This window comes from Neofelis nebulosa, chromosome 16 (assembly GCF_028018385.1).
Source record: "Neofelis nebulosa isolate mNeoNeb1 chromosome 16, mNeoNeb1.pri, whole genome shotgun sequence".
In the NCBI taxonomy this organism is placed as follows: Eukaryota; Metazoa; Chordata; class Mammalia; order Carnivora; family Felidae; genus Neofelis; species Neofelis nebulosa.
The window spans coordinates 5,725,051-5,752,971 of record NC_080797.1 but is presented as its reverse complement, the minus strand read 5'-3'; the positions used below and the strand labels follow the sequence as shown (position 1 = coordinate 5,752,971).

Sequence of the window (27,921 nt, the reverse complement as noted above, 5' to 3'; positions counted from 1 at the left end):
ATTTAAATGAAATCGACTTAGATCGCAATTCATGTCCATTCAACAAGTTGTGCTTAGCTGTGATCAGTCAAGTGGGGGAAAACGTACATGTGCTGTGGAATGTCACCTGGGTACCCATCTTTCGTAATCCCGTGGAAGTCAGTTTCAAGTTTTGGGAAGATGCTCTGGATCCATGTTAAAAGACAGACGGATCTGGGTATGTTTGGTTACATCGGAAAACCAGATGGTCATTTAGTTGTACTGTTTTGTTCTCAAGAATACTTGAAACATGGTCTTGGGTCCCAGAGGTACCACTGTACCTTCACCCCCTGGAAGGGTCCTAGACGCTGAAGGAATTCAAGGCAGAATATGTGCCTTTAAACGTTCGTGCCTTTAAATGTGCGTTTAAAAGGGCCTTGGTCAAATACGAGGCAGAACCTAGCCTGGTCCTACTGTGAGGGCAGAAATAAGGCAGATGAGTGAACAGGGCAAAAAAAGTAGTTTTGGTCTCAACTCGTGGGCTGAACGTATAAAATGACTTGCACTTGGCCATTTTGGCAATTCCACGTGGTTCCACTTCATAAAACAGAACCGTCTAATACCCAGAAATGCCTGACTATAGAATGGAATGCCAAGAGAGATAGTGAGCTCCCCATCACGGCATGGATTTTAGTAGAGGTTTGAGATCAGGGGCACTGTAGAGACGATTCCTGAATCGGGTGGAAAATCGTCTCCCAACTGTGGAAACTGATTCATCCTAACGATGGTTTCCACGTCGTTGATTCTCAAAATATTTGAGTGCAAGTCCTTTTCGTTATTGAGAAGTCCTCATGAAACAGATAAAAGGCAGTTAAAACCAAAATGAGGCTTAAATAATATTTTCAGCATATCCATTTTTATTCATCCCACCAGTACACACAGGAAATTCACTCTGCTCTGTACTGGCTGAAAACGTCGACCTCAGGAGCACAGGCATCATGGAAAGAGCTGAGGATCCAGGACCCCAAGTCCCTGGGTCCACACAACCCTGGGCTGCCACTCCCTACCCACGCGGCTTAAAGCAAGACCCTAATTAAACCTCACTCTCCTAACCTGCAAAAGGGTTGGCTAACACCTGATTTGCCGTGGGGTTACCGAGTGTTCCACGGGAAGTGCTTTGGAGTGACTTCCATCCACAGAAGCCGCTGTCATTAATTACCATCTCGCTGATGTCATTAGATCGGGTTGGTGGGTAAGAGATGTCTAACGGCGGATGGACCACTGTTCCCTCCCAGCCGGATCCCAAAAAGACTATGGGGTCCCCGGCAACCGACTGGCAGATTGGGTCCTATTCTTTGGAGCAACGGGGCAACCTCTAATGGGGTGCCGGGGGAGAGCTCCGTTTGTGCCCTGGCCCCGCGAGGCGTGGCGACAAAGTCGGGGATCATGGCTATCCCCACGCACACAAGCCTGTCCTCCACCGAGAGGTGACACCACCCATCTGCAAGGAAATGTCTTCAGAATTCATTAAGAGAGAGCACAAAGCAGGCATTCGGAGAAGACAATCTCCAAAGGTCGTGGGGAAAAAGACTGTTTTCTTTACCTTTCGAACGGTGGCCGACGTTACGCGGCTAATGGTCTCCTGCGTGGCCACATGCCCAGGCCAGGCTGAGAGGGAAGCCGCCCCAATTAGACCCCAGTGAAGGAGGCAGCAGCCCGGCCACCGATGGGGGAAGGAGGGAAGGGAATGCAGTGCATATTAGGTCAGCTGATTACCTCTCTCCCCGCTAATCACCTCGCAGAAAGCCTCAGCAGGAAATCATTTTGTCTCCAAGTGAATCCCAGCTTTGCAGCAATTTTATAATGAAAGAAATGAGGGTTCTCTCCAAGCTGCTCAGGGCATTGTTTGTAGGGAAGAGGCTGCAGGCAGAAATGAAACGGAAGGTGGCGGGTGGGGGCGGGGGGGGGGTGGTCTGCATCATCTACTGACTAGGGCACAAAATGAGCTCAGTGTGGGGTGTGTGTGTGTGTGTGTGTGTGTGTGTGCACGTGGCGTGGGTGTGTGCAGCGTGCATTCACGTGGTGGGGGGCACGCACGTGCGCACTGGTAAGGCAAGCAGGAAGGCAGGGTGAGGGGATCAGGAGGCAGCCGAACCCCTCTTCTTCCCTTTGACTTTTGACTGCTGGAGTTGCAAAGATTTTATGTACTTTTGGGAGTTCCTTAGCGAGTCATAAAGTCAAATAAATAAGGCCCCCTCGTGGTGGGGGGGGGAGGGATATAATTTTACCCCAGTGACTTATTTTGGAAAAAAAAAAAAAGGCCTAGGAACCAGGTGGTAGAAATAGGGTCTAAAAAGGCAGAGTCGGGTGTCGGAGGGCAGAAGGAAAACACAAAACCCTGGGGAATAGGGGGGCAGGACAGAGGGACAGGACCTTGAGATCTCCCCCCAGGAGATTCACAACTTTGGTGGAAAGACAAGACGCCCCTGGCTACAAATTGCAGCCAAACCTCCCGGAGCCGTGTGAACCCTGGGCAAGCAAATTTGTGCGTTGCCCTCAACGCACCTAGGCTCCTGCTGAATGTAGGCTGCGGGCCAGAGCAGGATTCAGACTCCAGAAACAGGTTTGTTCTTCATTTTCCTCTTCTTCCTTTCGTTCCCCCAGGCTCGGCTCTATCCGAGATGAGCTGTATCCTGGCTGTGATGGGGAGGCGGGGGAGGGCGCGGTGCCCTACGAACCCAATCACTCTGCCTGCTGAGCGGTGCTCGGCACACGGCACACACAGGCTCCTGCCCGGCAGCCCCCTCCTCGCCCTGCCCCCATTTTTTGCTCCAGCAGGAGCCCAGAGGGAAGAGTCCATCTGCACAAGGAGACTTTCTTGTGCAAAAGGCGAGGGAGGGAAAGCCATACAAATCAGAGGGGAAAAGAAATCCAAGGGAACGACGGAGATGAAAAACAGGCCCTTTTACAACATAACCCTGGACGTGAGCGTGCCGGAGAGTAAAGGTATTGGTGTCATTTTTTTAACTTGGCTGCGTGCGTTTATTAATGGCAGACACCCACATCTCGGCAGCTGCATTATTAGAACGGCAAGATGAATAAGGCGAGGTTCATGCTAATTCTTGCTGGAGAGAAGCAGATTAATCCCATTTCAAACAGGCATTGATCACAGAGATACACGGAATGTTAACTAAAGGGCCACATGAAATATGCTCCCGGAAGATCAATAACTCCGTGTCCTCTGTGCTGAGACGGGTAGGGGGGCGAAAAGGGAGCTGGAGGGCACAGGGATGAGTGAGAGCCAACATTTGGGAGATGAAACCGGGAGGAGGGGAGCAAACACTGGCCTGGGGGAAGGGGGGGCAGCCACAGGATTGGGAAGATCACAGAAATGTAGGGCGAACAATGAGGTGAGGAAAACAGAAAAAGGAAGGGAGAAAAAGAGAGAGAGAGAGAGAAAGAGCAAGAAAGAGAAAAGGAAGGATGGGAAAGAGAAAGAAAGAAGACAGAGGAAAGAAGGAAAATAGAAAGGGAAAGAGAAAGAATGGGGAAGGAAGAAGGGAAAGAGAAAGAAAAGAAGAGGAGGGAAGGATGGGAAAGAGAGAAGAAAGGAAGAAAGGGAAAGAGAAAGAAAGAAAAAAGAAGGAAGGGAATGAGAAAGAGAAAAGGGAAGGAAGGGAAAGAGAGAAAGAAAGATGACAAAAGAGGAGGGGAAGGGGACAGGTAGAAAGGGGAGGAAGAGGCAAGGCAGCAGAGAAAAGAAATGCTGGGGTCTGAGGTAAGGGCTGAGAAGTAAACCATGTCGAAGGACAGGAAACTCGAGAGAGGGAGCCACAGAAAGGCCGAGAACGGTGACATTCAAGCCATCCCCTAATTAAATTGGGGCAACTGCTTTTTATGCCTCCGTGCCCTTGATTCGGAGGGAAAGAGCAGCTGTGAGCACTCTCGTGAGGGTAATGACTTCGGGGAGATGGGTGGCCATCAGTGCTTGTATTTACTGAATACACCCAGCAGATTAGCCGCCCTCATGTTAGAATAGCTGTCTATATGCAAAGTCACATCATGAGCATGTGTGCACAGGGCCAAGGCCCCGCCCCGCAGTCGCTCTGACTGCAGAGGCAGGTTGGTGACTGTCTGTCACCTGGGCTCAAGCAGGGAAGGGGTTAGAGACTAGAGGGAGAGCTCCAGAGGCTGCGGGAGGAGGAGGCATTTGGGATAAAGCTAATGTCGATTATTTGCAGTCTCCGCGATCGGGTGAAGCATTTAGGGTGCACCTGTCGCGAGATCTGGCTTCTGGTTTTCTCACGTATACGTTTTCTCTGTCTCTGTGGCCTTCCCCTTCTTTCCCTGGAGAATTCCCACTCCAGTTTCAAAATGTATTTCCTCGTGTGCTGCCCGCTTTCTCAGAGCCCCCTCTGGGTTAGGGAGCCCTTCTTTCCTGCTCCCAGGAACACCCCGATTTCGCTTCTATTGTGGCATTTAATACACCTCAATGACATTCCCAGATTCTGTTGTCTTTCTGTCCCTGGATCTCATCCATCAGTCTGTCTACCTTCTCCTGCTATATGGCTACTGGTCCACAGGCTTCTTGTAGACAAAGCCATCTTCCGGTCACCATGGTATCCCCAGTTCGCAGCTCGGTGCCTGGTGCATGGCGGGGCTGGGACAATGCTTCTTGAATTGGAATGCATGGATTCAATCCCATACTGTCTTGTCCTCATTATCCTACAAACCGTAGGGTGCCACTACAAACCGTGCCATTATCCTACAAACTGTAGGGTGAACCTCTTCCCAACTGATCCCCCCCCACCCCACCCCACCTCTGCATTCTCAGATCTGTGCGGATCATAGATGGAAACATGATTCTGACTCCCTCTCGGTCCCCTTGGTCATTGTCCTAATCTTGACCCTGAATTTCTCAAATAAGTCCGTATTTCATTTGATGACGTCCATTGCAAAGTTCAGTCAGCAAATATCGAGCCATCAAGTGTGAAAACACCTGCTAACCACATTAAATTCTGAGGATGAAAACCATCAAAAGCAAAAGTCTCCTGTTTTCTCACCCTGGCCCTTAAACTAACATTCACATGAACTTTTAAATCATTGCTGGGGGAGGGGGGCGTGGGGGGAGGGAGGGGGTGGAGCCACAACTTTGAGCCAAAAGTCCTACATCTTTTGCACAGGGATTCGCTAGTCTTATGATTCTGGGAGCCACCTTGAGGGTGGGAGCATGGAAAAGGAGAAGTTCAAAGGAGTGGATTTGTTGAGCATGGCTAACTAACTGCATCTAGATCAGTTCAGTTGCATTTCGCCCGTGGAATTTCTAGCAAGAATTTATTTGAAACAAAGTTTGAAGATTATGGGTAATTTGAAAACCAACTCAATTAGTTGGCCTTTCCCCCAAACGAGTCTATGATCAGAGTTGCCTACACTTCGACCAGAACCACCATCACATGAAAATGTCAAACCAGATATTTATTGACTCTTATTATGGGTTCTTCCAACCAATGGAGGATTGGCCACCATGCTGCTTTGGTCCTTTTCCTACCCTGATTTCGGATCCCTGGATGGCTCACCCCTGTATGGAGCTGGGAGCCTGATGTGAACGAGGACACTCACCTGCACCAGGAACAGTCTCCCCAGGAAGCCATCCAGTCGCACAAAGACCAAGGAAGACTGGAAATCCCACTCCTTGACTTCCTGGTTCTCTTTGAAGTAAGTATGGAGATTCTCTCTTCTGTCCTGAAACATCTGCTTGAAGAAGTTCAAGGTGTCCATGACCACTTGCAGTTTTCTCTGACTTTCTTCCACCTCACTTCTCAGGAGGCCTTCTGGGTTGAGATAATTAGAAGCCTGGAACGCAAACAGATGGTTGTCACGGAGCCTGCACACGGCACAGGACACCCTACGGTGTTTGTCCATGTCCCAACTCTGATCTCAATAACCGCCCGCCATACTTTCCAGAAGCATGCTGTAGGAAACCTCTGACCCCATCCTCCGTTCTACCAGTGGACTGGGGCCTGGGCTCAAGCCAAACCGTCCATGATTGGCTCAGGGACAGACGGGTGCGTAAAGGAGCCATGGCAAACTTCTGTTGGGCCAGCTTGGGCTGGGAAAGGTGCTCTTTCCTGGGGGATTCTCTCGTGACTAGTTGGCTTTCTATAGTAAAGTAATTCAAAAGCAAGAATTCTTTGAACCATAAGTATTCCCCTGTCTCCAAGAGCCTCGATCCTGTACAGCTGTGATGCTTAAGCTGTATGACAGCCGCCTTCGCCACCACAGGGCGTGTCAAAGGTACCCTCGTCCTGGTGATGTTATCTTAGCCTTCCTGTCGGCCAGGGCTGGAGCCAGCCTTATCTTGGGCCTTTGAAGTACACAAACCAGTAAGTCATGCTAGTTTTGTTGAGGCTGGTTTGGATTGGGCTTTCTACTTTCAACCGGAAAAGTCTTATAAAAATGCCGTGATGGAAGGGTGCTGACCTTGGAGCCAAACAACTGACTTCCGGTCCTGGATTGGGGGACCTTTGGCGACTCAGTTGACCTCCTCGAGCCTTAGCTCACATCTTTAAATATTAATAAGCAATTAATAAGGCTCTCCCTGTCCATCTCACAGGGTCCATCCAAAAATGGCTGAGGTCTTGGATGTCACAGCACTGGTAGGCTGCAAGTTTCTCCGTAGATGTTAGTTGTTACGAGTTACTCTTTATATATGTTCATTAGAGGTAAAAGAAGCCAATTTGGGAGACAGATCCCCGAAGCCTCATTAAGGCCCCTTGTTCTGTTGACACACAGACTCCTGAGGTTTATGCTGTGCTGGCTGGTGTTCCAAGAGGCCCCGAGGAGGAGTATGGACTATGTGGTCCAAGAAGCTGTTTCTCTGTAGCTCACAGGCCCTGAGTTCATAGCACGTGCAGGGCATGAGCATGTGGGATGTGGCCATCTGGCCGCCCTTTGAGACAGGTCCTCTGCTTTTTCCCATTGCACAGTGGGGAACGTGAGGCACAGAGCAGATATGTCACTTGCCCAGGCACACACGGCTAACCAGTGGTGACTCAGAATTAGGCACAAGGACGCCTGGCTCTCGGGGCAGCATTCTTAAGTGTTGGGCTTCCCTGTTGACCCTGGGCACTGATCACTAAGGAGGTCAAGACTCACCACACCCACCCTGTGCCTGACCCCAGGACTTGGGCAGAGGGGAAAGGAAGACCGGTCCTCCCAAGGATTCTAGCACTACTGAGAACACCTTTGGGAGTTACTGGCGGTGACAGTAACACAATTTAAGTGTGAGACTCCTCCGGACTTGAATGATTTCCCTGCCCTGAAGGAAACGCGCCCTCTCCTCTTCCCTGTGACCCGGTGCCAGCCAGCCCCTGGCGGGGGCAGTGGGGGGGTTGTCAGGAGCCCCGACGGCTAACCTGCTGGATGAGGAGATTGCAGATTTCCTGGAGCAGCACTGTGAGCCGCCCTGGGGAGCGGTAGGACCCGCACGTGGCCCAGATCAGACACACCACGTGGAGCAGAGGAGGCAGCCGTGGTTTCACCTCCGGAAACTCCAGGCTCTCGAGGATCTCCAGGTGGCGGGAGAGTGGCATCAGGTGTGTCCGGATGTCCTGCGCCTCTGTCAGAGCTGGAAGGGATTGGAGATGGTCACCTTCCCCGCTTGGGGCTCATGCCTACCGAGTGGAGCCCTGGTGCCTGGGACAGAAGCTTCCGGGGAGCGGTGGCTGCCATTTCTGCTTAAACTAGGAGGAGAGCAGAGGAAGCTGGTCCCCGAGAACTTTGTAGCTCTTTTTTTTTAATTTTTTTTTTAATTTGTTTTGAGAGAGGGATAGAGCACAAGTGGGGGAGGGGCAGAGAGATGGCGGGGGTGGGGCGGGGAGACAGAGACAGAGAATCCCAAGCAGGCTCCGTGCTGTCAGCGCAGAGCCCGACGCGAGGCTCGATCTCACGAACCATAAGATCATGACCTGAGCCGAAATCAAGAGTCGGATCCTTAACTGACTTGAGCCACCCAGGCGTCCCAAACTTTCCAGCTCTTTTGAGGAAACACTGAGACCTGGAGAGCTCTGGACAGCTGAAATAATGGTCTGAGGAGTCTCTCTTACAAAAGTCCCGTATCCGGACACCTCCCTGGCTCTGCTGGCCCCAGTCCGGTGCCCTGTGTGGAGAAGATACTTTGCTGCTGGCCAACGCCATACAAAGTAGATGATTGGAAGGACAAGTTTTAGAGTCAGAGAGATCTACCTCCAAATGCTGACCCAGACGCTTCCCTGATGTGTGACCTCGGGCACGGCGAGTCACTCTAACCTCAGAAAGAGGCGGAACAGGAGCTAATTTAAAGAATTCTTGCGAAGGTCTGTAAGCAGCACCAGGAGAGTGTCCCAGGAAAGGTCACGTCCCTGATAAACATTTTGCTAATCAAGTATCTCACTGAGCCCGTACCGAGGGGGAGGCAGGTGGGGACAGAGAAATAGCACAGACTGATGATGGCGGGGTTCTGCTGGATCTCAAAGCCAGGAAAATCTCCCCACCACTTCCTTTGACCACAGCCAAGGAAAGATAGGTGCCTTTCACTAGTCACCTTGTGGTGACGGAGAGAGGGGAAAGTAAGAAACCCAGTGGGTGGGGGACTAACTCTGCATATCACCACAGAGGCAGTGAAGAAGCCCACTGAGCAAAGTATCCCGGGAAGGGCCATTTATAAAGTTCTTTCCTGGGCAGATAATCAGGCGCTATGATGGGTGATCATGGCCTTTGTTATCTTACAGGCTCCGCACTCATTCATCCTAAAGGAAACCCAAATGTACCTATTTAGTGAAGGTTCCGTGTGCCAGGCACTGATCCATTCACTAGACATATCTCATCTCATAGCAGACCCCAGGCAGGAGCTTCGTTACTCTCCCATCACGAGTGAAGAAATTAAGACCTACCCACCATGCCTAGGGTCTTCTTCCCACGGATATAGCGCAACAAAAGCAAGATCACCCCAGGTTTGTGGGGCTGAACCCTGGCTTGATGGCCGTGGGGCTCACCCCGCCAGGAGTTTGCAATGCGTGTACATTTGCACTTTATATCTCCAACGGGAAGTCGTGTGTGCGTCGAATGGTTGAAAGTCAAATATCACATTAAGTTGATGGGAGGGGTTGGTGAGAACATCAAAACCGCCGTGTGGGGGTGGGGAGACGCAGCTCCAGCAGCCATGCTAATGGGCACATGCCCTAGCGTTCAGACACATGGGGAGGAAGGAGGCTGAGGACATCGGGCCAGAGAACTTTCTCTTTACGATACCTTCCCCCCACCCCCCCCCAAAAAAGCAAACCTTTCTTTAATCACATAAATAGGCATTCCCCTGATTTTTAAGAGCACGGTATTTGAGGGGTGGCTCGTCCAGTCCAGGGCGTGGTCACAACTTAGCTCACAAGGCAGATGAAGAAAGAAATGAACAAAGGTGGGTGAAACATAAGCAGCTCAGTCATAACAGGCTCTTCTGGGACCAAAGCCTTTGTTACGTGTAGCACTTGCCAATTTCCATGGCATAGATACTGCTGACATTCCCACCATGTCGGATTTCAAGCTACCAGCTCGACTTTTCTGAGTGTTGGGAGGGGGGATTGAAAAGAGTTGCAGACAGCAGGTTCTCAAGAACCTGATGGCCAGTCCCCATTGGCTCCAGCCCACCTCTGGCCACTGACCTGCACACATTGCCACCAACAAAGAGCCGGACTGCTGACCAGGCTGTACTATGCCAATCCTGCCCCTGGTGGCTAGAGACTAGAATGCTCCTGCAGGGACCTGTTGGCTTCCTTTTTTCCCAAGGTTTCCTTCCACTGCTGACAATCTTGTTCCACACTGTTTCCTCCACCCCTTTAACTCCCCTCTTTACTTTGCATCGTTTTCCAATTTGTGCCCACTGATCCAGGAATGTTTCTTCTCCTCTCCTTCTCTTCAGTCCATCAGTGAGCCCAAGAACTACCCTGCTCATGACTAAGACGACTAACATTCATAGTGGGTCTCTTTAGGTTCAAGAAAGACAGATGCTCTTTGGGGTGCCTGGGTGGCTCAGTCAGTTAAGCGTCCAACTTCAGCTCAGGTTGTGATCTCGCGGTCTGTGAGTTCGAGCCCCGCGTCGGGCTCTGTGCTGACAGCTCAGAGCCTGGAGCCTGCTTCAGATTCTGTGTCTCCCTCTCCCTCTCTCTCTCTGCCCCTCTCCCACTCGCTCTGTCTCTCTCTCAAAAATAAATAAAAACATCTTAAAAATTAAAAAAAAAAAGAAAGATGCTCTGAAATTAAATCGGAAATGGGAAAACTAATTGCCAGCCTCCAAAATCTTTTAAAAAATTTTTTTAAAGATTTTATTTTTAAGTAACCTCTACACCCAATGTGAGGCTGGAGTTCACGACCCCCAGATCTAGTCACGCGCTCTACCGACGGGGCCAGCCAGGCGCCCCTCTAAAATCTTTTTATTCTCAGAAGACCCCATCAAAATTTCTGACCAAGTCTTTGCCTAACTCCTATGATCAAAATTCCTTTTCTTGCATCATCAGAATTGAGTTACATATGTTTCAAGGATTTCTAATTTTGCTGTGGTGTTTATCCGTGATCATGATGACGGTATTGTGTTTTTCTCCTTTCTTCTCATTGCCAGCATTTACTCGACTGCAAAGAGCTTTCTGAAGCCCACCCGGGAAACCAAATCTTTTATAACTATTAATCAAGCAGAATGATTATAGTCTATTAATCTATTAATGTGCAAAATATATTTGGGGCTCTAAATAACGGACTCGTAAATATACTTTTAGCGCGTGTCGTTTTATTTCAGGGCCCCGAACGTCAGTCATTTCCAGGTCTCCTTTATGGTAGCTGTCGTGCCTGCATACAACCTGTAATATTCCTTACTGAGTGCTTTTCTCAAAGTTGATGCACATTTTAACCTGAATAAAATATTAGATGAAAACTTTGAATCACTACCACAAACAGAAAACGGGCATCACTTGCCAAAAGCAGTTGCCCTTTGACACACTTAAAAAAATTCTTTTTCGGGGCGCCTGGGTGGCGCAGTCGGTTAAGCGTCCGACTTCAGCTCAGGTCACGATCTCACGGTCCGTGAGTTCGAGCCCCGCGTCGGGCTCTGGGCTGACGGCTCAGAGCCTGGAGCCTGCTTCCGATTCTGTGTCTCCCTCTCTCTCTGCCCCTCCCCCGTTCATGCTCTGTCTCTCTCTGTCTCAAAAATAAATAAACGTTAAAAAAAAAAAAATTTAAAAAAAAATTTTTTTTTCATGTTTTTATTTATTTTTGAAGGAGAGAGAGAGAGAGACAGAGCATGAGCAAGGGAGGAACAGAGAGAGAGGGAGACACAGAATCCGAAGCAGGATCCAGGCTCTAAGACGTCAGTTCAGAGCCCGACGTGGGGCTCGAACTCACGGACCGTGAGATCGTGACCTGAGCGGAAGTCGGACGCTTCACCGACTGAGCCACCCAGCGGCCCCAACCGTTTAACACGCTTTCAAACATACCTGTCCATACGTCTCCCACAATCACAGTGGTGGTGGCACGCATCCACTTTTGGGGACACCTGTCCCATCTGAACTACAGTATAACTTGGGAACAATGGCTGGTTCCTCTGGGACACAAAACCTCTCTGAGAAGCAATAATCGGGGGCCCCCAAGAGGGATCTTGTTCCAAGCCAGCTTTATGTGTTGGCAGAGTGATGTCTGTGATAATATTTTAGGGCCCAAAAGGACCTCAAAGACTAGTCACTTACGGCCACTCTCCTCTGTTAGTTAGCACATATCGGAACCCCCACCACTGGGACCTTTATTCCTTGAGCTGAGTGGTTTCCAAACCCCACGCCGTGGGGCTGAGATGGTGGGGCAGGGGTAGACCAGTGGGGTCTGGACACAGGATGCTCCCCTCTTTAACAGAGCAAATGTAGCTTGGTTAGTTTTACATTGTGGACTTCCGTAGATTGTACTTGAAGAAAGAGTTCTGATCGAGGAAAAAAACGTTTGAAAAACCACCACTTGAATTAAGCTTGAATCACATGAAATTACGGACGCCTTCAAAAGCACATTCTGACCTACCATGCTGAAGAGCTAGCGGGAGGAGGTTTGATAGGAGGGAGGAAAGAAGCAAAGGGTACAGACGGCGGGAGAGGGAGCCCCGAGAAAAATTTACCTACTTCTAATCATAGACTTTGATAACTTTGCAATTTTGACAGGGGCCGATCTTGTCTGGGGCTCCGATGGCCAGTCCCATCCGACAGCAGGAACAGAAAAAAACAGAACGGAGCTCGAAAAGGAACAGAGACTTCTTCCAAGGAGCTAGGGGCGGAGGGACTTGGAATCCAGAGGTGAGAGGTCACAACATGCACGTGCACAGTACAACATGGTCAGAGAGCACTTCCACTTGTGTCATCCCCCAGCGGCCCAGGGAAGCCTCCGCGGGGAGTGCGGGGGCCACAACCGCGCTCCGCACTAAAGCTCAGAGAGGTTAGGTGACTTTGCCGGGGTCACAGAGCCTTGGCAACGCAAACAGACCACAAGGTGTCTGCTTTCCTGCTTCTAGATTTGGCACTCTCATCACCAAGCTAGACCGTGTCGGGTGGGAGGGCTTCAGAGACCGGAAAATCGCAGAGGGAGAAGACAATTCAGCACTAAACAAGAAATGCGACGCCAGCGTGTTGACGAAAATACTCGCGCGTCCTCACCTGCTACGACATCTCTGCACATGGCTTGGAAAGCTGGGAAGTAGCTGCTGTGGACTCTGTCCAGGAGCCTGGCCATGCCCCTCACCTTTATCGCTCTCAGTTGGTTGTAAATGTGTTCCAGATCTTCAGCCCTACAACACCGTGGAGAGGGGTGAGTCCGGGTGGACATCGCGAAATGCAAGTCACACTGTGATGACCCCCCCCCTCGGACACAGAGGGGCCCTGCCTCCGGGTGCTTGCACACAGGCCGGAGCCAGCCCCACAGAGCGGGGCATCTGTTCCTGGAACAGTGAGGGCAAAAGCCTGGGTCGGGGACACAGGTTCAAAGGGGCAGCTCCGGGAGGTAACGGCAGCGAACACTGCTGTGACCATCTGGCGGCTCATCTCGGCAGCTGGAGGTCATTAGCTCTTGCAGTAAGGTCTGGAAGGCGGGGTACGGGGGTTGTCGTCAGAACACAGCTGCCGGAGAAGGGCCCGTCAGCAGGTCAGAGGAACGGTCAGTGATGAGGCAAGAGGATGGGGCGTCTCAGCGCTGGGGCACACAGAGGGCTGGAGCCCTACCGGTATGCCTGGCCACGTGACAGGGACACTCTCGTTCAAGGCGAGAACAGGGGCGTCTGCCTCAAACATCTTTCTGTCTCCTTTTCAGTGAAGGAGTACTCGGCTCGGCAATAAACAGAAGCAGGGAAACAGGAGAGCCTGAGGGGGAAGGAGTGGGAGCACTAGTCAGGTCTTTCCAGAATCCCTCAGGGGCTGGGACGCCCTGGAGGATGGGATTTCCAGCCCTCCGGATGACTGACTGGGCCCTAGGAAAGGCCGTTTTGCAGGCAGCCAATGGCCAGAACCCCAGATCTTTAACAAGAAGTGTGCATATGGCTTCGACTGTCCACGGAGGAGGGGATAGAGGAGTAGAAGACAAAACGTGACAGAGAGTTCATTAGTTTTATATTTGGTTGAAAGCATCTTTGAAGAAATGTCAGCCGGTAGACAGATCATAGCTCAAGAAAGGAAAGACAGCTAAGCATTTTCCCGTGCTTGGGACACCTGTGTTGACCCAACCAGTGGTGAAAAGTCCCCGGGGGTGGGACCAGACTCAGTGGCTGCCCCTTCCCCCCAGGCCACCATCATCCCCGGTAAGACATCTACGCCCCAGGATTTGAGCATGCGCCTACCTGCTCTTCCAGAACTCCATCTCCATCCTAGGGGTGGGGTTCTCCCCTTGTAGGAGGGCCTGGGAAGACTCTCTCTTGAGCACGCCCTGGACCCGGCGGCTCCACTGGATTACAGCGGACTCAATGGCATAGATGACTGACTTCTCTGTGCAATCCAAGCTGTGGAAGACACAACAAATCTCCCAGGTCTACTGGAAGTAACTCCAGGTGTCCCCAAAACAGAATTCCAAGTCTTTCAAAGATAGGTGGGAAATTCCACTGAATCCAGGCTTTGTTCACTTCCGTTGGATGACAGACTCGGATCCGCAGTCAATAAAAAGTACAGACAAAACACTTATGTGTGCATGCGTACACAATTATTCAAGGTTGGGGGCTTCCCCGACATCCTGAAGACGAGTTTGAGAACTCTGAATCCCACCGAGCCTTTCTGTCCGTGCAGGAATACACAGGACAGAAGCTATTCGGGTGAATGTCCACCCCTTGCCTGAGTACCCCCAATGTCAGCAAGCTCCCTACTTGACAAAGCAGTGCGATCCTTGGTAGGCCAGCCCGTCCTGGGAGAGGGTCGGTCTCTACACTGAACCCGGAACCGCATCTACCTCTCTGCCAATTTCCACAGTTGGTCTTGGCTCTGACTTCTGCAGCAAGAGGAGGTAGGCTCCGTCCTCCTCCACGAGTCAGGGAATCAGCCATCGGAAGGCCACGGGCAATTTCATTCTGGGCCCCCACGCCCCCTCCTACACCTTTTCGAAAATCCTTCAGTGAGGAAAGCTAGAGGTGTTTCGGAAGAGATGTAAATGTCCAGAACATATTTTGGTGGCCTTTCGACAAAGCTTTCATAGACAGCTGTTCATGCCAAGAACCCAGGACACAAGCGACACAGAAAGAGAATCTATCGCCTGGGTGTTTCACGCCAGAAACCCACCTTCGCTTATTTTTTTTTTTTCAACTTTTTTTTTTTTTTTTAATTTATTTTTGGGACAGAGAGAGACAGAGCATGAACGGGGGAGGGTCAGAGAGAGAGGGAGACACAGAATTGGAAACAGGCTCCAGTCTCCAAGCCATTAGCCCAGAGCCTGACGCGGGGCTCGAACTCACGGACCGCGAGATCGTGACCTGGCTGAAGTCGGACGCTTAACCGACTGCGCCACCCAGGCGCCCCTTTGCTTATTTTAATTAAATTCATATTTGCTGAGCAACGATATGTCGCAAGTGATTACAGAAGGTATTGAAAGGAAAAGATACTCACCTCCCTGAAATGTGATCCAGCCTTTCGAGAAATTATCAAATTTGAACAAAGCGAGACAAACCCAGCAGTGATTACACACACACACACACACACACACACACTGAATGTTATTATGTTAACATATAAAAAGGAACAGGGAAAGCGTCATTTGAGTTTATTTATTTCAAAAATTGAATATTTTTATTAAGCCACATTAGGTTTTCTAGTTAACTGGGAAATTGCTTCAGATTATATATGTAGCAAATTACTTCCCAATAGCAAAAACCCATTATAAGGGACATTGGCATTGCACGCGACACTTAGTCTCCAGATCAAATCATGGGCCCTTGAACGTATAACTGTCGACAGTAATACATTTGCAAACTGCTGGCAATATGGCGGGCGGCACTCACACCGGAAGGTGGCCTGTTCCCAGAAACACACAGAAGTGCTGGATAGAAGATAAAAAAGGTATCATTTAGAAACCCAGGCTGGCTGAAAAGAAAAAGGAAAAAGACAATCCCCATGGGACAGAAAGAAAGCCATTCCCCCTCCAAGGAGAGGAGGCTGGGGGTTTTCTGCCCACCCAGACGCAAAGAGGCGTAGACTTCAAACAAAGCCAGATTTGTGTCCGTTTGGGGGAAAAGAAAAAAATCCCGGAGATCTGACAAAAGTCTCCAGCTGCCAGGGGGAGGAGGGTGTGAACTGTAACAAGAGCCACTGAGGCTGGTTCTGTGACATTACGTGCCACGTAAATGCGCGCGGCTGTTGCCCAGACCGGACCTGGGTCTTTGCCAAGGATGAGACGCTGTCCTGATGAGCAAAATACTGGAAATCAGTGTGGCCGCTCCCGGCCCTGAACTAATTCTGAGTGGGGGAGAAAAGGGCCATGCTGCTGTGATGGCCTTCAGGGACTTCGGGCACAGGGAGTGAGAGGCACGGGCGGCAATCCGCGGAAAACACGCAGTCCGCGGATGTTGGCAAACGGCAGACGGTGGGCTTGTGTGCAGAACCAGGAGGTGTGCGGAGCCGGGAACAGAGAAGTCGTAAAGAAAACACTCAGATAAACCGGCATCTCCCCTATCTCGGAGGCCCCTACGGCCAGGCTGGCGGTACTTACGCACTGTCGCTGTCAGAATCCACAAACCCCACTTCGTCTGCACCTGCCGGAAGAGGCAGCACAGTCTTCCCGTTCACCTGCTCCAGGATAACCAGGAGGTCGCCCTGCAGGCCGTGGGCGTGCCGCTGGACATCTTGACATACCACGTGGGGCCAGCCTCGGTGATTCTTCTCATTGGCCAGGACGGGGAGGACCACCTGGAACGGAAGCACACGGGAAGGGAAGGTGGGAATTTTTCTGACGCCTTCAGGAAAGACTATCTTAGAATGGCCCAGAAGGCCACCCGCAACCTTTTGGAGGCCCCTGTGCTATTAAGAGCCAACAGTGTGTATTGCCTTGACATCTGGTAAAACTGGGAGGGTCTCGAAGAGCCCACCTGCAGGTGAGTCCCCTTGGCCAGACAGCCGTCTTCGTCAAGGGGATGGGCGCGGTTGCCGCTTAATTCTGAGTAGCGGGCTTCGACCCCCTGCCAGCCAGTGGACTTCCTCAAACAAGCCAGTCCTATCCTCCCACCGGGGCTGGTGGGCACCCCACCATCTGGATCCCCCCACCCCAAGCTTGCCTCCCATAGCTCCGTGGTTGTTCATTGTGGTCCCAAGCCCAACTCCCAAGGGACACAGTATCCTCTCCCACCTCCTCCTCTGGGCTGTGAGTCTAGGTAACTGATAAGCCGCCATCAGGATCATCTGTCCAATGTCGTGTGCTTGGCCATCCCCAGAACTCTTGGGCAGGAGCCCCTCCGTCATGAGCAGGGTGAATAGGAGGCGATTGAAAATGTCAAAATATAGGACGAATGTGGGTAAGGAAGCCCATCTGTCTACAGGTGTTATGACCAGGGCGTATTAAAAAAGCAAGCCAAGTTGAGGATCTTAAATCTACCTGTAGGGTGAACATTAGTTGGTTTGGGCCACCCAGTAGGGTTCCTCTTTTTTTGGTACTCATTTCTAGGTCCAGAGGCGGGATGTGAACAAATCTGAGCCAATGAGAGTCAGGCCAAAGTTTCGCATCTGAACTTTTTGACGAAGAGAGTTTTCTCTTTTCAAGGAGTCCAGAACGATTGTGGCCACCTTGCCAACATATGGAGCCTTAGAATAAGGCCAATATGGGGGCGCCTGGGTGACTCAGTTGGTCGAGCGTCCAACTTCGGCTCAGGTCACGATCTCACGGTCTGTGAGTTTGTGCCCCATATCGGGCTCTGTGCTGACAGCTCAGAGCCTGCAGCCTGCTTCAAATTCTGTCTGTCTCTCTCTGCCCCTCCCCTGCTTGTGCTCTGTCTCTAAAATAAATAAACATTAAAAAAATTAAAAAAAAAAATAGGGTCAATATGCAGAAAAGACACTTTATAGATGGAGAAAAGCCCATGTCCTCTGACATCATTAGAGCTCCTGAATCAAGCCGCTCCGGAATTTTCTTAGCTACTTCACGTGGAGGTTTTGATCACTAGCAACTTAAAAAGTTGTAGTTGATAGAACCTACTAGGAACATCTCACAGCTGAAGGAAAGGGATGAGAGAGAGAGAGAGAGAGAGAGAAACCCAGATGATCGGGAAATGGGATAAGGAAGAACCAAGGAAATAATGACAATAGAAACTCATATGGCTGGTTGGGTTCTATGAATGACCAGAGTCCATGTGGCTACGAAATGGGACACCTAGACCTGGCGGGTGAAACCGAAGAGGGTGAGCCTTGCCTGGTCTGTCTGGAAACAATCACTGAACTGAGAATTTATAACAGCAGGTGGACAGGGAGTGCCAACAGAGAAGATGTCACAAATCAAGTCCCACTCATTCATGTTGAGAAAGGATGCTCGGGGTGGTGGGGGGGAGCGGGGTGCCTGGGCGGCTCAGTTGGTTGAGGATCCAACTTCAGCTCAGGTCATGGCCTCACAGTTTGTGAGTCTGTGCCCTGCATGGGGCTCTTTGCTATCCATGCAGAACCCGCTTCAGATCCTCTGTCCCCCTCTCTCTCTGCCCCTCCCCCACTCGCACACACTCTCTCCCCAAAATAAACAGACATTTATTAAAAAGAAAGAAAGAAAGAAAGGAAGGAAGGAAGGAAGGAAGGAAGGAAGGAAGGAAGGAAGAAAGAACGGAAGGAAGGAAGGAAGGAAGGAAGGAAGGAAGGAAGGAAGGAAGGAAGGAAGGAAAAAAGGAAGAAAAGAAAGGACCCTTTTGGACCCAGGGCAGAAGGCCCAAGAGGAAAGAGAGAATGAAGAGAAATATTCTTAAGATCTCAGAGGCAGGGACTGTATCTCATCTGGTCTTTTTATACCCACAGTCCTCCATAAGGCCTGGCATAGAGGAAGCACTCCATAGAGGTTCACAGAATAATTGAACGTACGCGGTCTGAAGAAAAACTGGTAAGTGAACTTGCACCGGATTTTTGAGAGTTCTGAGTGAGAGAAAAATAATGAACGTGAACTTTCTATGAAACGAAAAGCTACTCCTTCATTTATTCAATAAATATTTATTAACCATCTATATGCTAATCATGTTCTAGGTGCTGGGAAGGTATGTCAATGAACAAAACAGACAAGAATTCCTGAGCTCATGAAGTTCAGGGGAGAGACAGTCCATCAACAGAACGTTCTGCAAGAAAGGATAACAACAAAGCAGGGGAGGACGATCAAGAGAGTTTACAGTGACAGATGGACTGATTGGTGCAGGCTTGATTGAGAAGGTCACATTTAAACAAAAACTGGGGAGGACAGGGAGAGAGCTGTGCAGATCCTCGGGGGACGTATATTATAGACAGAAGGTAGCTGGCTATGGCAGTTGGGATTTCAGAGAAGCAAAGGCTGGGGACAGCAATATCAGAATCAGGTGGTTTGTGAAACTCTGGGGTGGGGGGGTGTGAATGACTGCTCCCGAGAATCTGAGGACAGATAGAGAGGAGGGGGTGTCCAAGCAGTGAGCCCAAGGGCTCTCCAGTGTTAGGAAGCTGGCAGGTGCCATTGATGGAAAGGAGTGGCCATCGCGACGTCAGAAGACTGGTGTCCTGAAAGCCAAAGGCCGCTCACAGGTCCAACCAGAAGAGGACTGCTGAAGCATCCGGCGTCCTGGTAACGCCGACGAGCTCTTCACTTTGTCTTCCATGCGACGTGGGGGTGACCGCAGGCTAAAACAGGAAGAAGATGGGGCCCAGCGAGAACAGACACGAATCCCAGGCATTCTGCCGTCGAGGGGACCACAGAAAAAAGGACGAGAGCTGCCAGGAAGAATGAGGATTCTGTCTGACGGGAGTTACCTGGTGGGGAAGGAAAAACCAAGAATGTAGGAGAGAGGGGAGAGTCGTTGGCGTGACCTCTTCAAGGAAACGAGAATGGATGGGATTCGGAGCAAAGGTGGAGCTTTTAGTCTTGGGGTTGCCACCAGGGGACGACACACGGTCCTTCTGTAGCAACAGGAGGGATGGCAGAGTAGGGTGACTTTAGATATTGGCAGATGGGACGGATAGGAGCACTGGTGGGAGTTTTATTCTAATACTCCCATGTTCTAAAACCAAGTAAGAAGGTGAGGCTGATAGAAATTCTGGACATTTGAGGCGGGGGGCGGGTGGTGGGGGGGTGGGGAGAAAGTGTGCGACAGGGATCTAGAAAAATCAAGAGAATAATTGGAAGCATGGGTGTCACCTGGGAGGCGTAGAAGGCCTGTTACAGGTTCGGGCTCACGGATTTAAAGTGGGGCCAGTGGGTTTTGTTGGATTCCATCAGAATTATGGTTTCACCAGAGGAATAGGACAAAACGAGGCAGAGGCCAGTGAGTCCGGAGTTTACCCAAGGTTGTGATGATAATGGAGGAGAAAGCACGTGAGTCTGGAGAGGGAAAGTGGGAAGGCGACAGGATGGAGGGATTGGCGGTCCCAGCAGGGTTGTGGGCCTGCGGTATGGGACGCTGCGTGGAGCGAGCTGGAAGACAGGAGTGGTGGTCAGAGAAAGAGGTCCCTGATGTGGGATCCTGAGGGGGTGGTTTGGAATGGGAGGTCTGGGAACAGCCACAGTAGAGAGGTAGGCAACATCGTTGGAGGAGGAAGTTTCAAGGACCCCGGAGGCCGGCTTATTGGCAGGATCCTTCCTGCATCTGATGAAGCAGCCAGGTGGTAAGGTAGGAGTGATGTTGGAAAGAGTCACAGTGAGCCGGGGGCAGGGCCGTCAGTACATGACGCAGCAGTGAGACGGGAGAGGGCGGGTTTTGTCTGATGGCGTAAGATCCAAGCGGAGGTTTTTCTACACGAGTCTAGAAGCAGCAAGGAGGAGTGAAGGCTCAGAGATGGAGAGGCTGTGGGGACAGACACACAGCTGAGTCCTCCAGGGACAGCGGGGATGGGTTAGGGCCAGGTGACAAGGAGGGGTCAGAGGAATGAGGACGCTTTTCAGTGGGGTATCGAGGGACAAGAATTCTTGTCCTGTAGGGCAAACCTACAACACAGCACACCATTCCGGGTGTCCTCATGTACTGTTTCTAAATTCCATGACCGTCCTGCACGATCGTTTGACCCTGGCCGCAGAGGTCACATGACAATGATGCATTGCCCAGAACCGGGATTCGAACACAGGCCCATCAGATTCCACATCCCACGCTCCCTCCCCCAGACACAGAACTTCAAAATGGCACCCAAGTCTCGGACCTCGGGGAAAATAACCTGGCAGCAGTGAGTGAAGTGGCCGGGAGGAGGAAGAAAACTAGCAGGAAACTCGTTACTAAATTCTGTCAATTCCAAGAAACATTGCTTGGATGCCTTTTTTAATTACTTTATTTAATCTATCTATCTATCTATCAATCTATTATCTATCTATCATGTATGTATTTTGAGAGAGAGAGAGAGTGCACACACATTCAAGCAGGAGAGAAGGGGCAGAGAGAGAGAGAGAGAGAGAGAGAGAGAGAGAGAGAGAGAGAGAGAGAATCCCAAGCAGGCTTCATGCCCAGTGCAGAGTCTGACACCAGGCTCGATCTCACGACCCAGGGATCACGACCTGAGCCAAAATCGAGAGTTGGACGTTCAACCGACTGAGCCACCCAGGCGTACCTTGGATGCATTTTTTTAAAACCCTGTACTAGTGTAACAAAATAATGTTAAAACGTATAGCTTCCTCCCTCGTTGGGAGGAATCATACCCCACACCCACCCCCTAACACAAGAGGGCTTCTCTCAGCCACAAGGGCTCCTTTGGCTTGAGTGAGCTGAGTCAGGTGTGGGAGGATGAAGGGAGTATGCCACCAGGAGTGAAGCTGGCCCACAGGGGGAGAGGAGAGGGGGCAGGAGCGCTGGGAGGGAAGGAGGGGCTTAGGGGACAGGAGGTGAGCTGGGGGCTGTAACCGCCCTCGATTAGCAGGGCGAGTAAAAGAAGTATGTGAGGGAACAGTGGTTGAATGGCCTATGGATGGCTGTTAGCGGCTTCGAGAAACGCTAAGGCCTGAAGGTAATCTAAAAGTAAATATTTTATTTGGATTTTAAACACATATAATACATTTACCTGGTGCAAAATCTGAAAGTGCAAAAGCTTCCCAGTGCGAAGCAAGCATTCTATCTACCCCTGCAGCTCAGTCACCTAGTTTCTCGGGCCTGTGGATTCCTCTGTTAGCGAATCTGTCCATCCTTCATCCCTCTCTCCCTCCCTCCTTCCCTCTTTTCCTCTGTTCCCTCTTTCATTCCCTCCTTCTTTCCCTCTTTCCTTCCTTACTACCTGTGGATTCCTCTGTTAGCGAATCTGTCCATTCTTCATCCCTCTCTCCCTCCCTCCTTCCCTCTTTTCCTCTGTTCCCTCTTTCATTCCCTCCTTCTTTCCCTCTTTCCTTCCTTACTACCCTCCTTCCTTCCCTCCTTCTTTTCTTCCTTCCTCCCTCTCTCCCTTCCTCCTTCCCTCCTTCCCTCCTTCCTTCTTCCTTCCTTTCTTCCTTTCCTTCCTTCCTTCCTTCCCTCCCTCCTTCCTTCCCTTCCTCCTTCCCTCCTTCCCTCCTTTCCTTCCTTCCTTACCTTCCTCCTTCCCTCCTTCCTTCCCTCCTTTCTTCCTTTCCTTCCTTCATTCCCTCCCTCCTTCCCTGCTTCCTTCCTTCCTTCCTTCCCTCCTTTTTTCCCTCCATCCTCCCTCCCTCCCACTTTCCCTCCTCCTTGCTTCCTTCCCCCTTCTTTCCTCCCTCCCTCTTTCTTCTTTTTAGCAGAAATGGTAGCATACTATACTATAATTCTGCACCTTAAAAAATTATCTTAAATCGCAGCACTCTTCACACTAGCCAAGAGGGGAAAGAACTTCCCTCCATGGGTGAATGGATACACAAAAGGCGACGTATACATAAAATGGGATAGTACTCAGCCTTAAAAAGGAAGACGGTTCTGACACCTGCTACAACCATGGATGAACCACGAGGACATTATGCTAAATGAAGTAAGCCAGTGACAAGAAGCTAAATGCTGCACGACTCCATTCATATGAGGTACCCAGAGTGGTCAAGGTCATGGGAACAGAAAGTAGAATGGGGTGGGGGGGGGAATGCCAGGGCCCACGGAAAGGTGGACATGTGGGTTTGTTTAGCTCGTACCAGCTTTCAGTCATGCAGGACGGTGGGGGTTCCCGGGGATTTGCGGCACAACAGTGTGTGGGGAGTTCACAGGTGTCAGCCTGTATACTTGGAAATTATTGAGAGAGTGAATTTTATCTTGTGTGGGGTTTTTTTTCCCCCACAATAAATATAAATTACCTTAAGGACTGTTCCCTAGCAATTATTCCTTTTATCTATTTATTTTTTCAAAGTTTATGTGTTTGTTTTGAGAGGGAGAGAGAAAGCACGAGCAGGGGAAGGGCAGAGAGAGAGAGGAGAGAGCAAGAATCCCAAGTCGGCTCTTCGCTGCTACCACAGAGCCCGACGCAGGGCTCAAACTCATGAACTGTGACATCATGACCTGAGCCCAAGTCCAACACTTAACCAACTGAGCCACCCAGGCGCCCTACCAACTCTTCCGTTTAATTATAGCCGGACCTTCCTTCATTTGCCCGGTCCCCTGTCGATAAACATTCAGTTTGTTTCCAATCTTGTTCAATGCACCAATGAAAATTCTGGAATGTTTGAGGGCTTGGATTATTTTACAATTATGTTTGCCCGCTGGATACATTTCCTCGGGCCTGATCCTGCTCTGAGATTGACCCGCTGCCCTCCACACGTACTAAGTGTAGCGCCATGTCTGAACCTTGGCTCAGTCTGCTCCCAGTCCCTTGAAACTTACCTTGACATCCATTTACCCTAACCTTCCTTCCTGTTCAGGAGCCAGTTCGACACCTGAGGCTAAGCGTGGCTCTCAGACCACATGCATACCTCTCTCCTCTGATCACAATGGCACTTCCTTCTGTCATCATCATTCACAAGGGGACTTGATCCAAGCTTAGATCTCTGTAGTGAGGGTGTTCAGACAATGCACAGCAGTAAAGCCATTCTGGTTGTTAAAAGACTGAAGTGCATCCTGATCTACTGAGAAACCTAGCTCCTCTGGGCTTCCCGAGGGTGACTCTGTCACCCGTGCTCCTTCCCTGCCATAACCCCTTCCCAGAGCTTCCTGGTAAAGCAACTAAAAGGCTAACATCTGGCCTAGCAGGGAGCCTCCAGGACCCGGCTCCAGCACTGGGGCCAACTCTAGGTAAATTCTACCTCCACCCCAGGCGTACATGTTTTCAATACAGCAAAACCTTGGTTTGTGAGCAGAGCATAATTCGTTCCAGAAACATGCTCGTAATCCAAAGCACGAGTATATCAAAGCAAATTTCCCCATAAGAAAGAGTGGGAACTCAGATGATTTGTTCCACAACCCAAAAATATTCATATAAAAATCGCAATACTGTAAATATAACACAAAATAATAAAGAAAATACATAATACAAAGAAAAAGAAACAAATTCACCTGCACTTACCTTTGAACACCTTCATGGCGGGTGTGAAGGAGACAAGAGAGAGGAGGGTTATTGTGTAGGACGACGTTCACTATCGCTAACAGAATCACGGCTATCTATTGGTTCGGTGGAATCTTTTTCTTTTTGTGCAACCGTAACAAGGAACCTATCCAATGACACTTGCTATTGCCTCCTTTTGAGGATGTCGGGGAATTGTGACATTGCGTTGACAATCACCCACAATCCCACAGTGAGCGAAAGAGAGAACGAGAGAGAGAGAGAGAAGAACCATTGGCTCTTTGTGATCATGTGACCACCCGCGTCGCGTACTACTTATGTTGCAAGACATTGCTCGTTTATCAAGTTAAAATGTATTAGAAATGTTTGCTCGTCTTGCGGAACACTCGCAGAACAAGTTACTCGCGATCCAAGGTTTTACTGTATTTGAAATAGAGGATCAATTTCATGGGTAGGATTGTGTCTTCTGTTTTTCTGGTATTCCCTATGGCCTCTATCACACAAAACAGCCTCCCCAAACATACACACACAACTTACAGGGAAAATTACTCCCGTTCCAGAAAGGTCTAAATGTCCCAAGAATCTCACCTTGGGCACCCTCTCTGAAATCTGCACTGTCCCCGCTTTGCCTGTGGCCTCACACAAGTACTCTATAATCCACGACTCTGGACATCTTCCTCCCTGAGCTCAGGGCAGACCCCTCCCCCCTCCAAACACCTGTGGGCACCTGTTGGACATTTCCAAATGGATGCCCCAACTTCTTATCTTGGCACGTGGCTGACACTGGGTATTCACGGATGAGGTGAAATCAAAACCAAACCACCTCCCCCTTTAACTCCCCTCGTAGGTAAGCACTGTGTATATAGAGCCTTTCACTTCCGTTACCTCCCTGACCCCATAGAGATGACCCCTTGGTCACCACTGTTTGTCTTTCCCTGTGCCAGTTTACAGAGAGATTAAGAAATGGTCAGGACCCACCAGGCCCTCCTGCCTCCAGCCTCCCCTCGACGTTGGCTTGGTCCCAGACCGGGACTGAAGGAAATCGGAGCCCATTCAGCTTCTCACTCTGACCTGGCCCCTTCCCAGGTGGCCCCAGCTCGCCCCCAGGTCGCACGTGGGCTCTGGGCTTGGGGCCCCTCCCCTCTGGCCCCGCCCCCTGCCCCGCCCTCCGGCTCCGCCGCCCCTCCCCCTCCCCCTCCCAGTGGCTGCTGGCGCCCCGCAACCTGCCCACCCTCACCTGAGAGAACAGGGCGGCCAGATGCTCCAGAGGGGCGGCGGGCACGTCCCCGCACAGCACGGCGCCGCGGAGGCTGCGGGGCCCCGGCGGCTCCGGCCCGGTGCGCAGGAAGAAAAGCCCCTTGGCGCGAGGCGGGCCGGCCTCGGGCCCCGCGTCCAGCCCGGGTCGCAGCGCCAGGCCCCCCGGCCCGGGCCGCACCACCAGCAGCGGCTGCGGGCTCCCCGCATCCTCGCGGCCCAGGAAGGCGTGCAGCAGCCGCTCCGCCTCGGCCGTGCCCGCGCAGCGCTCCCAGGCGCCGGCGGCCGGCCGCAGGCTCCGGGCCACGTAGGCCCCCAGGAGTCGCAGGCGCGGGTCGGCGCCGGGCTCCGGGTCCGCTTCCTCCGCTCCCGGCATCGCGCGCTCCTGCCGGCCCCAGCGGTTTCCCGGGCGACGCGGACGCGGCCGGGGCTCCCGCCTCCGCTACCCTCCTATTGGGCCGGAGGGCTGCTGACCACGCCCCCTTCCAGGCTAGAGAGGTAGGCGAGGGACGCGGACGGCAAGGGGCGGGCTCGCGTCGCTGTTGCTAGGAAACCAGCCGCCGCTCCTGGTTAGTGCCTGCTCTCTCGGATTGCAGGTGCTCAGGGGTGACCGTCCAGAGCCCCGGTTTATTGACGGGGTGCGTGGAGGGGGAGGGCAAGGATACAAATGCTGTTAAGGGTCTTGCTGGCTAAGGTCAGATTAAATTCTTTTTTTTTTTTTTTTTTTCAAATTTTTTTTTCAACATTTTTTATTTATTTTTGGGACAGAGAGAGACAGAGCATGAACGGGGGAGGGGCAGAGAGAGAGGGAGACACAGAATCGGAAACAGGCTCCAGGCTCCGAGCCATCAGCCCAGAGCCTGACGCGGGGCTCGAACTCACGGACCGCGAGATCGTGACCTGGCTGAAGTCGGACGCTTAACCGACTGCGCCACCCAGGCGCCCCTAGAGTTTTTATTTTGCACAGAGGAAGGCATGATTATTGTTTTAATGCTTAGGGCCTCCAAATGTGTAAATCCCGGTCATGTTCTATAGAGTGACTTCAGGGCCATTAACTTCCTGTAAACCCTTCAAATAAAGTTTCTACCACCCCAGTCGTGGCCTATGTTGACCTCCATCCTCATTGTCCCTTTGCCCCAATATACATAAAAATAGAAACCCAGAAGCCTGTGGAGGTGATCTGAAGATATCTGACAGTAAAGTGTCCTGAACACTGTCAACCCAGGCTTTGTTCCTTTAAAAATACACCTTAATCTTCATTTTAGAAGGAGATCGGCTGGGGGTGTGTGGGGGTGGGACATTAAATGGGATTTATTAAAAGCAACTGACATCAAGTTTATACTGTATAGTTACAGTAAGGGAAATAAAATAACAAACATGTTAACAATCTGTTACCGTGTAACGAATTACATGAAAAGTTAGCAGCTTCATAACATTATCTAACATAATTTATGCTGGCTCAGGAATTGGGGCAGCTTATCTGGGCAGTTCCGGCTCAGGATCTCTCATCATGTTTCAGACAAGATGTCTTCAGGGGCCACATCATCTAGAGGCTTGACTGGGTCTGGGGGAGCCTCTTCAAGATATCTTGCTCCCATGGCTGGTGAGTCAATGCTGGAGGCTTCGGTTTCTCAGCACGTGGAGCTCTCCACTGGGTGTTTGATAACACTATGGCTGTCTTCCCCTAGACCAAGTGATCTAAGAGAGAGCAAGACAGAAGCCACAAAGTCTCTCACGACCTAGCCTTGGAAGCCACACACTGCCATTTCTGTAATAGCCCTGTTAGTTACAAAGATTCACCCCATTCACGGTGAAAGGGAAATATTCCAGGATGTGAATACCTTGGGGCAAGACTCACTGGGTGTTACCTAAGAGGCTGGCTACTCCAAAAAGTGTTCAGAAAGATATTGAATTTGTGTAATTATTCAGAGGAAATGATTTCCATTTTTTATGTTGGAAACGTGACTTTGCTTCTCTGAGCATAATGTTTTTTATATCAGATTTTTTGCTTTGCACAACTCTTGTTCAATGCTTTTTAGTAATGATCTCTTTAAATTCTGGGCAGTCATCATGGGCAAGAAAATGTGTTCACACAAGCAAGTAATGCAAAATGTAAAGCCTTTAGACTCATTCAAAAGTGAAGAGTTGACATTATATTTCCAGAATCTGACAGTTCTTTTCTTCACTGACAAACATTATGTTGAAATTTCTCATGATGCTGCTAATGGATATTGAATCTGAATCAACCTTTTCCTATCAAATATTTAAAATAATGATAACGTCTTAATTCAAAGAGCGTGCATGCGTTGTTACAGTAGTTTCCTTCCAGCCGTCTTAGATGCCACTGAATAAAGACATTGGACGCAAATGGGGAGGTGCTTTGGATACATGTGGCAAAGGAGAATCCAGGCTACCTGGGACTCCATCCAGGAGGCACGTATAAGAATATTAACTGTTCGTAAGAGCATAATCATGGGAAATAGACTGAGTGTTTACCAATGACAGGATGAGTAGACAAACTGTAGTGTATGTCATTCATAAAGTAAAATACTATCTGGCAGTGAACAGGAGGGGACAACACGGGCAA

General features: G+C 50.5%; 1 protein-coding gene across 1 annotated transcript in view; it reads right to left on the bottom strand.

Annotated features, from left to right (window-relative positions):
• DNAH9 (dynein axonemal heavy chain 9) overlaps positions 1 to 25,727 on the bottom strand; it is a 337,407-nt gene extending 311,680 nt beyond the window's left edge. The window contains exons 1-6 of the mRNA XM_058704720.1: positions 25,318 to 25,727; positions 16,186 to 16,382; positions 13,838 to 13,996; positions 12,666 to 12,796; positions 7,374 to 7,585; positions 5,578 to 5,811 (exon numbers count right to left, since the gene is read on the bottom strand). Coding sequence (XP_058560703.1) covers positions 5,578 to 5,811; positions 7,374 to 7,585; positions 12,666 to 12,796; positions 13,838 to 13,996; positions 16,186 to 16,382; positions 25,318 to 25,710 — 1,326 coding nt within the window. The 5' untranslated portion in view covers positions 25,711 to 25,727. The remainder of the gene's footprint in view (positions 1 to 5,577; positions 5,812 to 7,373; positions 7,586 to 12,665; positions 12,797 to 13,837; positions 13,997 to 16,185; positions 16,383 to 25,317) is intronic.
• Between the last annotated feature and the right edge of the window lie 2,194 nt (positions 25,728 to 27,921).